This window comes from Hyperolius riggenbachi, chromosome 3 (assembly GCF_040937935.1).
Source record: "Hyperolius riggenbachi isolate aHypRig1 chromosome 3, aHypRig1.pri, whole genome shotgun sequence".
NCBI lineage: Eukaryota > Metazoa > Chordata > Amphibia > Anura > Hyperoliidae > Hyperolius > Hyperolius riggenbachi.
Genome location: NC_090648.1, coordinates 412,459,472 through 412,472,056, shown reverse-complemented (window position 1 = coordinate 412,472,056; position 12,585 = coordinate 412,459,472). Strand labels below are relative to the sequence as shown.

The following is a 12,585-nucleotide window of genomic DNA, read 5'->3' as shown; positions in this document are numbered from 1 at the left end:
ATTTGGCCCTCAGGTGGTTTCCCCACTTTACATTATGCTTGGCCCACTCTAGACCACCAGGGAAGCTATATTGGAGGATAAGCCCTAGATCACTAGGGAAGCCATATGGGGAAGAAGAAAGCACTAGATACCAGGGAACTGTACAGGAGAGGGAAGGGGCCCACTAGACACCAAGGAACTGTATATGGGAAAGAGGGGGCCACTAAACATCAGGGATCTGTATAGGGAATGGAGGGGGGCTATTAGATATCAGGGAACTTTATAAGGGAGAGAGGTGGCCACTAGACATTGAGGTCGAACTGCGACTTGGTCCCAGAGCTCAATTTTGGCCCATTTTGTAATGGAGTTTGAAACCCCCGAGTTAGATGGAAGGCAGGCAGCATGCGGGGAGAAGGTGGAGGTATCCGGTAGGGCTCCCTAATGCAATGCACAATGCATATATAGCCCAGGTGTTCTCTCCTGTTCATATTCAGAGAAAAACGACAATATGACGCACGGTAGGAAGAAAGCAGGGAGGAGACACCAACAGAATTGACAGTTTATTCCACAGTGCTAGTCAAAAAATGGCTTGTTCATACAGCAAAATGCCCAGGCAAGAGGGTGATGGGGTAGAAGCTCAAACAGGTTTCTTTAAAACAACGACGCTTATTCACAGCTGATTGGAGCTGCCACCCCCACCACTCACCTGGGCATCCTGCTGCACTTATGTGAACAGGCAATATTATGAATAACACAATGAAATAAACAGTCAACACAGTTTGTTGCCTCCTGCCTACTCTCTTCCTTATGCCCATTAATAAGTAGAGATTACACAACAGAATGATACTGACATTGGAGATCTGGATCAGAGAGAGTCTGAAGGCTTCAGATACAGAGTGTGGACCCAGTAAACACTGTGGCTGTGCCTGGAGAAGATGGAAGACACTGAGCGATGACATCTGAAAAGAAGAGCCTGGCAACTATGTGCAACTTGGGGGACACCAGTGGCTGCAGACTGGCAGAGATGGGACCCTCCATTGTGTACACTCTGCATTGATCTGAATATAAACTGAGATTTGATGCAAGAGGCCATATTTTGGTCAAAAAATCTCTGTTTATATTTGGATATTTATAATACAATCCCCAGTAGAGATTATGGGTTACAATGTGAGATTGCTTACACTGCTAGTTAAAATGGAACTAAAGTTTGAATCTAGATGTTTTATTGCTTTAATGATTTTGGGGGGCAAAAGCACTGGAACTGTCATTCTAATTCTGTTTTCACTGCCCTTTGAGTCACTTCCCTGTAAAACCATGCAAGACGGGGGTTGTTGGTGTCTGCTCCAAATGAGTGGCTCACTAGACAGTGAAGCCGGAAGCAGCAACTCTTGTGCAATTGTCATTGCTAAATTAAAAATAATTTAGCAATGACAATTTTCCAAGTTTTCCAAAGAGGTCTCCCTTAAAAATTTTTTAAAAAACAAAACGTTAAATGTTGAGAACTTTTGCTTTTTAGATCATGTAATGGGATTAAAAATTATTAAATTTCCTATGCATAGGTACAGATAAGATTCCAAGCTTTTTGGAATCCTACTTGCTTACTTAAATGAAATGACTCCATCTCTGTAGACAGCACTAGAAAAATGAAAATAGTGACTTGCACTTAAAATACACTTTCTAGAAAACTGTGACATATTGCTGACATACCCAGAAAAGGCAGACATATCTGATAACGGCAATATGGGTCATGTGTCATGTTTCAGTATACAAGAAAAACCACATCCTCTTTAGGATTAGTTCATGACAAATTAGTTTGCCCTACATTTCAGAAGCAAGTTCTAAGACAGTGTGGTATGATACTGAGTAAATACATCACACGTTTTTGTCCCCAAGTAGTAAATACAAGAAATTACAGCTGGCAGCCCACGTTGACCCTTTTTAACATCTGAAAATCTCGAAATAGATTACAGTAGAAATCTGTTAATAGTATTGGATTTACTTCAAGCAAACCTCAACATTTTCATTTCTACACTGACTTTAATCATACAGTTAAGTGCGACCAGTGGAAAGGAATAGGCTACCCACTACTTCTTTGCAGACATATTTCTTCATGCCAAGATCCCACGGTGTTCATTCCCGTGAACAGGTACATCATCTAGTGCCAGTGAGAAAACAGCTTGGGAGCAGAGTATGGGTAATGGTGTTCCAATAGTCTTGTGCATCAGCTCTGTGACACTGTCTTTGCTGTTTCAGCCTTGCTAATCAGTTGACTGCCTAAACCAAAACGATACCCATGTCACTAAAGCCCCATCTACACAGTACAATTTTCCATCACATTGACCAGTGATCTGATAAGAAATTGCATTGTGTTTAGATGTCCAAAATGTTTCTGAACAATTTTGCATTAAAAAGCATCCAAAATCGATCGCAAAATCGATCGGAATCCAAACGGACTGGTCGAAAATGATCTAATACATCAGTCTATGTGATGGAAAATTGTACAGTGTAGCTGGAGCTTTAGGGCTCATTGACACTGGGCAGTGCATGCACGAATGCAATTTTGTGCATGCATTGCAACGCATGGAAGCGCATTGTCGCAAAGCGCTAAATCGCATACACCGGCGGCTTCCATCCCATTAAAAAAATGCATGAAAATGTGTGCATCGTGTGCGAGGATGTTCCCGACTATGTTATAACGCAGCGCAGGTGAAATTTCTCTGCCAAAGGACCGGCACCACGCTTTGAACGTAATTAAAGCTCTTTTATTGCATCGAAAGTGACAGCGCAGCGCAGGGGAATGCACACTGTCCATAGACTATTGCAGACACTGTGCGGTGCATCATGCTGGACAGCACCGCACATGAGTGTGAATGAGCTCTTAGCTCCCTTCTGAAGCATAAACCCAATCTCCCCAGCCTAAGCTCCTTCTTGATGCCAAATCTTCTAAGCCTAACATATCTCTACCCTGCTACTTAAACCTACCCGCCTAAAATATGTAGAATCTTAACCACTAACCCAATAAGTATTTTACACAAATAAAGCTATGATCAGTGGTGCAGTATACTGGATATCTGATTCAGCAAAATTTTTAAATTCTGACCAAAGCTGGCACGTGATGCACACATTCCTATGTTGCACACTAAGTTTGGGTGCATGGCAGTTTTACAAAAAGAGCTGCAATAAGTAATGTAAATAAACTGGATTACTGATTAGAGCCTCATTGCAAAACTTTTAAGCACACACTGGTGTAGCTACACTAAAGGTGTCCATGCATCTAGAGATTTTGGTGGCCAATCGAAGGCCGATTCCCGACCAATTCCAACATGAAATCTTTCGGCAATCGGTCCAAAATTGGTTGAATCATTGATCGGTTATGCTTTTGGTGGCACCAATTACATAATTTTCAAATTGGATGGTCGATCGGATGCCAAATAAGTAGATGTATAAACACTGATAAACCTTAAAATAGCAGTAGCAGTGAGAATCAGTACCATATATACTTGCATACAAGCTGAATTTTTGACCACAAAAAAGTGGCCCAAAAGTGGGGGTCTCGGCTTGTATGCGAGTCACCTACTTTGAGTTGCCATTTCTGTGTGGGACAGGAGCTCCTCCACTTGCCTTGGTGATACCGGGTGCAGTCCTGGTGTCTTGGATGACAGGAGAGTGCCTGCAGGGGAATGTGAGGCAGAGCGGGGTGTCCGTAGTAGAAGGCGGGATCCGGGATCGGAGAGCAGGATTGGATGCCAGCGTGCTTTCAGCCACAAGCGTGTCCCCGCTTTCCCTGCATGGCGGTGGCCAGCCAGAATGTGTTATAAATCCGGGCATCCGATGCTTCCAGTGACGTGTCTGGAGTGACAGAGTCGTGCTGAATCACCAGCACATTGATTGGGGGATTCCCTCTTCCGTCCTGCACTTGCTGTGTTTCATATAGATGACGCCATCTATTGGCGGTCCTTAGACAGCAAGTGCAGTACGGAAGAGGGAATCCCCGATCATTGTGCCGGTGATTCAGCGCGGGCTCTGTCACTCCAGACACGTCACTGCCAGCACCGGTGCCTGGATCCATAACACATTCTGGCCACCACCGTGCAGGGAAAGCGGGACACGCAAATGAAAGTGGAGGAGCACCTGTCCCACTTTGTTGGCATCTGATCCTGCCCTCTGATCCTGCCTTCCATTAACACCTGACACTCAGCTCTGCCCCACATTCTGCTGCAGGCACTCTTCTGCCATCCAGGACGGCAGGTTTCTTCAATTGATCCAGACTTCCCCAATGCACAGGTACCAAAAAACGATTGTAAATATATGCCTACTGGGTGCACATTTTACTGTGGGAAGGGGGCTGCCTAACACCTGGGTGCACATTTGGCTGTGGGAAGGGGGCTGCCTAACACCTGGGTGAACATTTGGTTATGGAGAGGGAGGCCACCTCATGCTGGGAGCACATCACAATATTTATACTGGGGGGCTTATATGAGAGTCAATTACTTTTTCCTGATTTCTAACGTAAAAGATGGGGGGGGGTCAGCTTATATGCGGATCGGCTTGCGAGTATATACGATACACAATCAGATAAGGGACCTTTTGGCTATCTAACTTCCACAGAGAGGAAGAGAGTTTGACAATTTTCTCTCTACGTTTTTTTTTTTCGACAAGCACCTATGAAACAAGACATTGACGAGCAAAAGTAATAACATTCAAGATGAGTAAATAAAAAACATGCCAACTATGGATTTCACCTTCCCTTAAACAACACTGTCACCACAGTTACTTCTCCACATTTGGTTTTCTCACTCTGGTCCACTGGACCAAACATCTGTATCCCACTTCACAGAACCATAAGTGAAATAATAATGCATCCTTTATAATTTAATTAAAACTAAACAACACCTACTGATAAATGTATAAAAATAGAACTTCAGGATAGGCTGGATAATAAACTGACATTGCTGGAGAAAGACCAGACTGCATACTGAAATATATTCTGTTTTACTGAAAGGTAGTAATGTAACCACTCCTGCTCACCCTGATCTCTCTAGACAGGCACTGCAACTCAGTGGTCAGCTCTACACTCTGGTCTTCCAATTGTTGGCGACGCTGAAGATTGCTGGAAATATGAAGCTTCTCGGCTCTCAGCTCATTGGCTGAGCTCTTTAAGTGCTGGATTTGCTCTTGCTGGTCCTGTATCCGCTTACGTAAGAGTTCAATCTTACCAGACACTGGGGATAAACAAAAAGAACAGAAATAAGTAGGCTGTCTGCTGAAGTTTTTTTGAAACCTACATAGATTTCAAAGACAACATATAATTTACTACCCGTGATAAACTCCAGGTAACATTTCTTCGAAAATTTATAGGTGGACATTCTCGCTTTTGAAGTGCAAAAGTTGTATTATTTTCCAGGAAGTGATCAGGCTGCAGCATCAGGATGATCTGTTGCATCACACCCCACCACAATCTTAAATCAAAAGGATCTAATATCTGTGGCATTCGGCCAGCAGGCCTTATGTTTTACATCTGTCACTTAAAGAGACTCCGTAACAAAAATTGCATCCTGTTTTTTATCATCCTACAAGTTCCAAAAGCTATTCTAATGTGTTCTAGCTTACTGCAGCACTTTCTACTATAACAGTCTCTGTAATAAATCAATGTATCTCTCTCCTGTCAGACTTGTCGGCCTGTGTCTGGAAGGCTGCCAAGTTCTTCAGTGTTGTGGTTCTGCTATGAAGGGGGACTTCCAGGCCCCTCTCTGCACACTGCCTGTGTATTATTTAGATTAGAGCAGCTTCTCTTTTATCTTTTACAAGCTGGATAAATCGTCCTCTGAGCTGGCTGGGCTTTCACATACTGAAGAATTACAGACAAGGGCAAAGCTGTTTGCAGGAAGAAAAGAGCAGCCTGAAACTTCAGTGCATGGGGGAAAGAAACACACAAATGATCTCTTGAGATTCAAAAGGAAGTCTGTATACAGCCTGATTGTGTATGGATGTATTTTCTATGTGTGGACATACTGTACATCAACCTACTTCCTGTTTTGGTGGCCATTTTGTTTGTCTATAAACAAACTTTTTAAAACTGTTTTTAACCACTTTTAATGCGGCGGGGAACGGCGAAATTGTGACAGAGGGGACTAGGAGATGTCCCCTAACGCACTGGTATGTTTACTTTTGTGCGATTTTAACAATACAGATTCTCTTTAAAGGATACATGAGGTGAATGGTGCAGATAAAGCATTCATTTTCTGGGGCTTCTTCTAGCCTCTAGAAGTCTCCATGTTCCTTGCTGCGGTTCCAATGTGCTTTAGTCTCCAGCTGTATCCTCAGTAATTATCGCATGTGCAAAAGCCACTGACAATCTTTACGGAGGGGGAAGCTGAAAAGTGAAGCCCATCGAAACTGTGGGGAGAGACACAGAGATGTCTAGGGTCTGGAAGAAGCCCCAGGTAAAGGTAAGTAATGCTTTATCTGTACCATTCACCTCATATCCTTTATGGTAGGTATTATAAAGTAGTGGTTCTGAACTTCTTACCAACAGATTTTGGACCAACACATTTCTTTAATTGAGATTTGTAAGGTTTCCTTTACTGTCAAAAACTCTGGAAAGCAGAGACATAGTTCAGCAGAGAGAATAATAGTGGAACAGAGATAGGCAGGCATCTTTGTAAAAGTTCTTGCAAGGAAGTTCTTAAAAGCATGAAAGAAACTGTAAGACCCCCCCAAAGAGAGTACAAAACCTGTTGGTAAGAGGTTGACAGCTGTCAGAAAAATAAAACCAACTTGTAAGAGATAGATAGGGAAAAAAATGAACGAATCGCTCCTGCTGAAGATCGGTCGGTTCCAGTAATTGGTCATGCCAACTATTGGCTGAAAACTTGATAACCTAAGCGATCAGATTAATGGAATTGAGCCATTTTTTTCGATAGATCCCATCAATCTGATTGGATTGGTTAGCAAGTTTACGGACATTAGTGGGCATAACCGATCGTTTACAATCAATCATAACCATGTTCAGAAACAATCGATCATCAGTGGGATAGCATCATTAATGGCCACCTTTGTAGTGCACTTTACTATGGGACAAATGTACATCTTATTTGTATGTGTACACAAGGAGAGATTATGATCTCATGATAATAAAATGAATTATGAATATATAGCAGTAGCAAAAATTCTCAGCTCTGGTTTTACTAAAAACTCTCTTGTGATTGCATACGCACCATTATCCAAGTCATGCTGCTTTTCTTGTTTCTCTTGGTTTACTTGCTGCACAGTGCGGTTGAGATCTACTCCTTGCAGTTTAGTTGCATGCTGTGCTATCTTCCGTTCCACATCTCTCAATTCCATCTGAAACAAAAGTACCAAGTTATAAGCAAGAGAAAGATATGGTGATCTGTTTTTTTTTTGTATTCCTGTATTGTCATATTGTTGTATGTCACCCCTAAATATTGTCTGTAACCTAAACTAATGTCCAGCGCTGCGTAATATGTTGGCGCTTTATACATACAATAAATAAATAAATGGTACGTAAAGACCCTATGTAGTAGCAGGAGCATAGGAGGAGGAGCCCTCTCAAAGCGGATCCGAGATGAAAAACTAACTATAAACAAGTAACTTGTCTATATACAGTGGCTTGCAAAAGTATTCGGCCCCCTTGAAGTTTTCCACATTTTGTCACATTACTTCCACAAACATGAATCAATTTTATTGGAATTCCGCGTGAAAGACCAATGCAAAGTGGTGTGCACGTGAGAAGTGGAACGAAAATCATACATGATGCCAAACATTTTTTACAAATCAATAACTGCAAAGTGGGGTGTGCGTAATTATTCAGCCCCCTTTGGTCTGAGTGCAGTGAGTTGCCCATAGACATTGCCTGATGAGTGCTAATGACTAAATAGAGTACACCTGTGTGTAATCTAATGTCAGTACAAATACAGCTGCTCTGTGACAGCCTCAGAGGTTGTCTAAGAGAATATTGGGAGCAACAACACCATGAAGTCCAAAGAACACACCAGAGAGGTCAGGGATAAAGTTATTGAGAAATTTAAAGCAGGCTTAGGCTACAAAAAGATTTCCAAAGCCTTGAACATCCCACTGAGCACTGTTCAAGCGATCATTCAGAAATGGAAGGAGTATGGCACAACTGTGAACCTACCAAGACAAGGCCGTCCACCTAAACTCACAGGCCGAACAAGGAGAGCGCTGATCAGAAATGCAGTCAAGAGGCCCATGGTAACTCTGGACGAACTGCAGAGATCTACAGCTCAGGTGGGGGAATCTGTCCACAGGACAATTATTAGGCGTGCACTGCACAAAGTTGGCCTTTATGGAAGAGTGGCAAGTAGAAAGCCATTGTTAACAGAAAAGCATAAGAAGTCTCATTTGCAGTTTGCCACAAGTAATGTGGGGGACGCAGTAAACATTTGGAAGAAGGTGCTCTGGTCAGATGAGACCAAAATGGAACTTTTTGGCCAAAATGCAAAACGCTATGTGTGGCGGAAAACTAACACTGCACATCACTCTGAACACACCATCCCCACAGTCAAATATGGTGGTGGCAGCATCATGCTCTGGGGGTGCATCTCTTCAGCAGGGACAGAGAAGCTGGTCAGAGTTGATGGAAAGATGGATGGAGCCAAATACAGGGCAATCTTGGAAGAAAACCTCTTGGAGTCTGCAAAAGACTTGAGACTGGGGCGGAGGTTCACCTTCCAGCAGGACAACAACCCTAAAAATAAAGCCAGGGCAACAATGGAATGGTTTAAAACAAAACATATCCATGTGTTAGAATAGCCCAGTCAAAGTCCAAATCTAAGTCCAATCGAGAATCTGTGGCAAGATCTGAAAACTGCTGTTCACAAATGCTGTCCATCTAATCTGATTGAGCTGGAGCGGTTTTGCAAAGAAGAATGGGCAAGGATTTCAGTCTCTAGATGTGCAAAGCTGGTAGAGACATACCCTAAAAGACTGGCAGCTGTAATTGCAGTCAAAGGTGGTTCTACAAAGTATTGACTCAAGGGGCTGAATAATTATGCACACCCCACTTTGCAGTTATTAATTTGTAAAAAATGTTTGGAATCATGTATGATTTTCGTTCCACTTCTCATGTGTACACCACTTTGTATTGGTCTTTCACATGGAATTCCAATAAAATTGATTTGTTTGTGGCAGTAATATGACAAAATGTGGAAAACTTCAAGGGGGCCGAATACTTTTGCAAGCCACTGTATCTTATCTAAAGTTTAGATAGTTTACACAGCAAATCTAGCTGCAAACAGCTTTAATAGAATATGATCATTTATTCCTGTGATAAAAATGACAGCAGCCATGTTTGTAAACATTACACAGAGGCAGGCTTATCTGCATCTTGAGCAAAAAAAACCTAACCCCCCCTCCTCCTCCCTCTTCCCCTCTGCCTCTGAAATCTCTGGCTAGTAATACCTCCCCCTCCGCCTGCCCAGACTGAGCTCCCATGAGCCCTTGTTACTGTCTGAAAGTGCCTTGGCTCTCTGAAAACCTGTGGGCATGGCTTGGTTAGTTTAAAGGCAATTAGAGTATTAAAACAAAAACAAAAAAGTATTTGGCTTGAGGAATGCCCTATAAACAATAGGAAAGGAAAACAATTATGCAATGAGTAAAACTTCATCTCGGATCCACTTTAAGCCTCATTCCAATGTAGAAGCTATGGGCAGGGATTGCAACTTGATATCTCCTTTGACACTGCAGGGTCAAGACTGTAGAGACAGGTCGTTAGCCTGCAAGGTTGAGTGGGGGAAACAATACTCTTATGCCATCGCTCAGCTGAGTCGATCTGCCAGGCTGATCACTAGCCGAGATGTTGGGGAGCATCGTGGGACGCTGTACACACGCTTGATTCTTAGCAGAGGCGGTCATCATCGGCTGCCTCGGCCGAGTTTTATCTAGCGTGTGCATGAGGCTTTAGTTCAGGATGGGCATGATGTCTCTTCCAGGTTTCTCACCACTTCGGTCTAGTCTGTCTGAGGGTCATTTCTGTTACCTTATTAGTCAGGAGGGACAAATAAAAGCTTGAAACGTTTGCAGACAGATGGATCATTCCAGTGTGGTATGAAGCTGTGTGAGCAAAAAGCAAAAAAAAACTTTTATGTCTCTGGTGCCAAAGACCCTGGATAGATAAGAAAAGCCAATGTCATTCTTAGCACGCCTCCTCTTCATGATTCAGTGTAATGTATTGTACTGTACATACTCACATAACATGCAACTGGGTGACAAAGAAGAAGCGCACGGGACGAAGACGGAAGGACACAGCCTGAAGGAGTGTGGTGGAAAGACAGGTGACTGATGAGAGCCCTCTGCAGGTGCCCCGGGAGAGAACTAGCAATCGACAGGATATTCCAGGCGGTCGTGAAGGGGACAATTAGTGGATATCTGCTGGGTTTGGGGCCCTGGGCAATTGCTCAGTTTACTCCTATGGCAGTGCCAGCCCAGAATTTGTTTTAACTTCGTTGTTACGAAAGTTGCTGAAAATCGTTTCAGTAGTATAGAGCTTGGTGTTTAAATACATGAGGTGGATTATAAAAACATCAGATTTACTTACCTGGTGCTTCCTCCAGTCCCTAGAAGCCCTCTCTGGCAGTCTCCCGACCAGGCCAGTATTTCTGCGCCTGTGCATAAGCCGCCGCCGCCGCCACTGTGGAGGGGACCCGAGAGGCTAGCAAAGAGCGGAGCTGTGGTGAGGGGACACATAGGCTTCTAGGGGCTGGAGACAGCCCCAGGTAAGTAAATATGATTTTTTATAATTCGCCACAAGCATTTGCCCGAGGTGGGCTCATGAAATGAAAAAAACCCCAAAAACTAGGCTACCTGATCAGGGGGGCTGAGCGGATCAGGTAGCCTCCAAAACCGCCTTCCTGTGGGCTGCCATGGCCCACTTTCATTTTCGCCCAGATTCAGTCTCTCATTCACAGTGTGTAGTGAGGCGGGGGAGTGGTAGGGGGTGCGGCCAGGGAGAGAGAGCTGCCCAATGGCATCCCTGGAAAGCCTGCATGAACACCCCTGGTGGGCTTTTTGAACAGGGGATCCCTCTCCCACATGTTTACTTCCAAGATAGTGCCAAATATTGTCGCTAATCTTAAGGGCTAAAGCGTGGTGGAGGTGGTGGGGGCAGAGAGCGGTGGTGTGGGGACACAGAGGCATGTCATGAGACAGAGAACATGCCTCTGTGTCCCATCTGCCCCCCAAAAACCACCTTGGGTTCTCTTTAAGGGAACCCGAGGTGAGAGACATATGGAGGCTGACATATCTCTTTCCTTTTAAACAATGCACATTGCCTGGCATTGTCCTGTTCATGCACTTGCCTCTAATACTTTTAGCCATAGACCCTAAATAACCATGCAAATCAGAAGTTTCTAACAAGATTAGCTGCATGCTTGTTTCAGGTGTGTGATTCAGACACTACTAACTGGAAAGATCAGGAGGACTGCCAGTCAAATGGTACTATTTAAAAGGAAATACATATGGCAGCTTCTAAATGTCTCTCACCTAATGTTCCCTATAAAGATCCCCAGTATTCTCTCACTGTTTGTCTCATAAGTCTGCACAAATCAAGAAGTAGAATTTATTTCTCTGTTTTCACTCATTACAGTTGCCCTGGATTTACTGCAGTGACATTTATTTCAGAAAGAGACATGCTTCATATCTGTAGGGGATGCAGACTCTGCGATGTACTGTTGGGAGTAATCACTCACATATCACTACCAGTTAGGATCTATATAAAAAAGATTTCAGAATGAAACAGGGACAACAAATGATAATTTATATATAGCATTGATGCATTGTGTTAGCCATCATATGCCCACAACAATCTGAATAATCACAAATACCTTCTGTTTTAAGAAGGCAAACTTTAACATTTTAGTAAGAGGGCTTTTTGGTCCTTTGTAGGTGCTTACCCCCCTCCAAGGAGTTCTGGTTCACCATGAGCTTGCTGGGGGCTCTGTAAGATTGAAACATGCAGAGCTTTAGAGTATTGCTTTCTGAAACACCAGTGGGAACACATCTGTGTGGACACGAAGAAAGACTAGCCCAGTTAGAAATGTCTCCATTGCTTAGCAAGCTGACCCAGCCTCACACACTACATACTGATTATAAATAATCCGCAGCGAGTTATCCGTGACTAATTGCAAGCAGCGTCATGTTACCTCTGAGGTTTCCACTGGGTCACCTCAGCCAAAATAGCTCTGGAGACATTCTGATAGCTCTTAAACAAGGCCAAGGAGATTTGTAAAGGTGGAGAACATATTTGAACATATCTTACAGATGCAAGACAGGATTGCTTAAAGCGGATCCGAGATGAAAAAATAACTATAGCAAGAAACTTGTCTATATATCTTACCTAAAGTTCAGATGGTTTACACAGCAAATCCAGCTGCAAACAGCTTCAACAGTATATGGATTATTTCTTCCTGTGATACAATGAGTGTTTTGTCTTGTCACCATCACACACAGGCAACCCTGTTCTGTATCTCCATCCCTCAGCCTGTGAACTCCACACCCCTCTCCACCCCCTTGCATCTGAAATCAGTATGCAGAGTATATAGTATAGTTGCCCAAGTCAGTATAGCTAGT

At 43.3% G+C, this 12,585-nt stretch overlaps 1 protein-coding gene across 3 annotated transcripts in view; it reads right to left on the bottom strand.

Moving 5' to 3' along the window:
• The window catches only part of RAD50 (RAD50 double strand break repair protein), a 167,439-nt gene that overhangs the window by 59,830 nt on the left and 95,024 nt on the right, over positions 1-12,585 (bottom strand). For all 3 annotated transcript variants that reach the window (XM_068277463.1, XM_068277462.1, XM_068277461.1), the window contains exons 16-17: positions 7,197-7,323; positions 5,008-5,201 (exon numbers count right to left, since the gene is read on the bottom strand). In XM_068277463.1, coding sequence (XP_068133564.1) covers positions 5,008-5,201; positions 7,197-7,323 — 321 coding nt within the window. The remainder of the gene's footprint in view (positions 1-5,007; positions 5,202-7,196; positions 7,324-12,585) is intronic.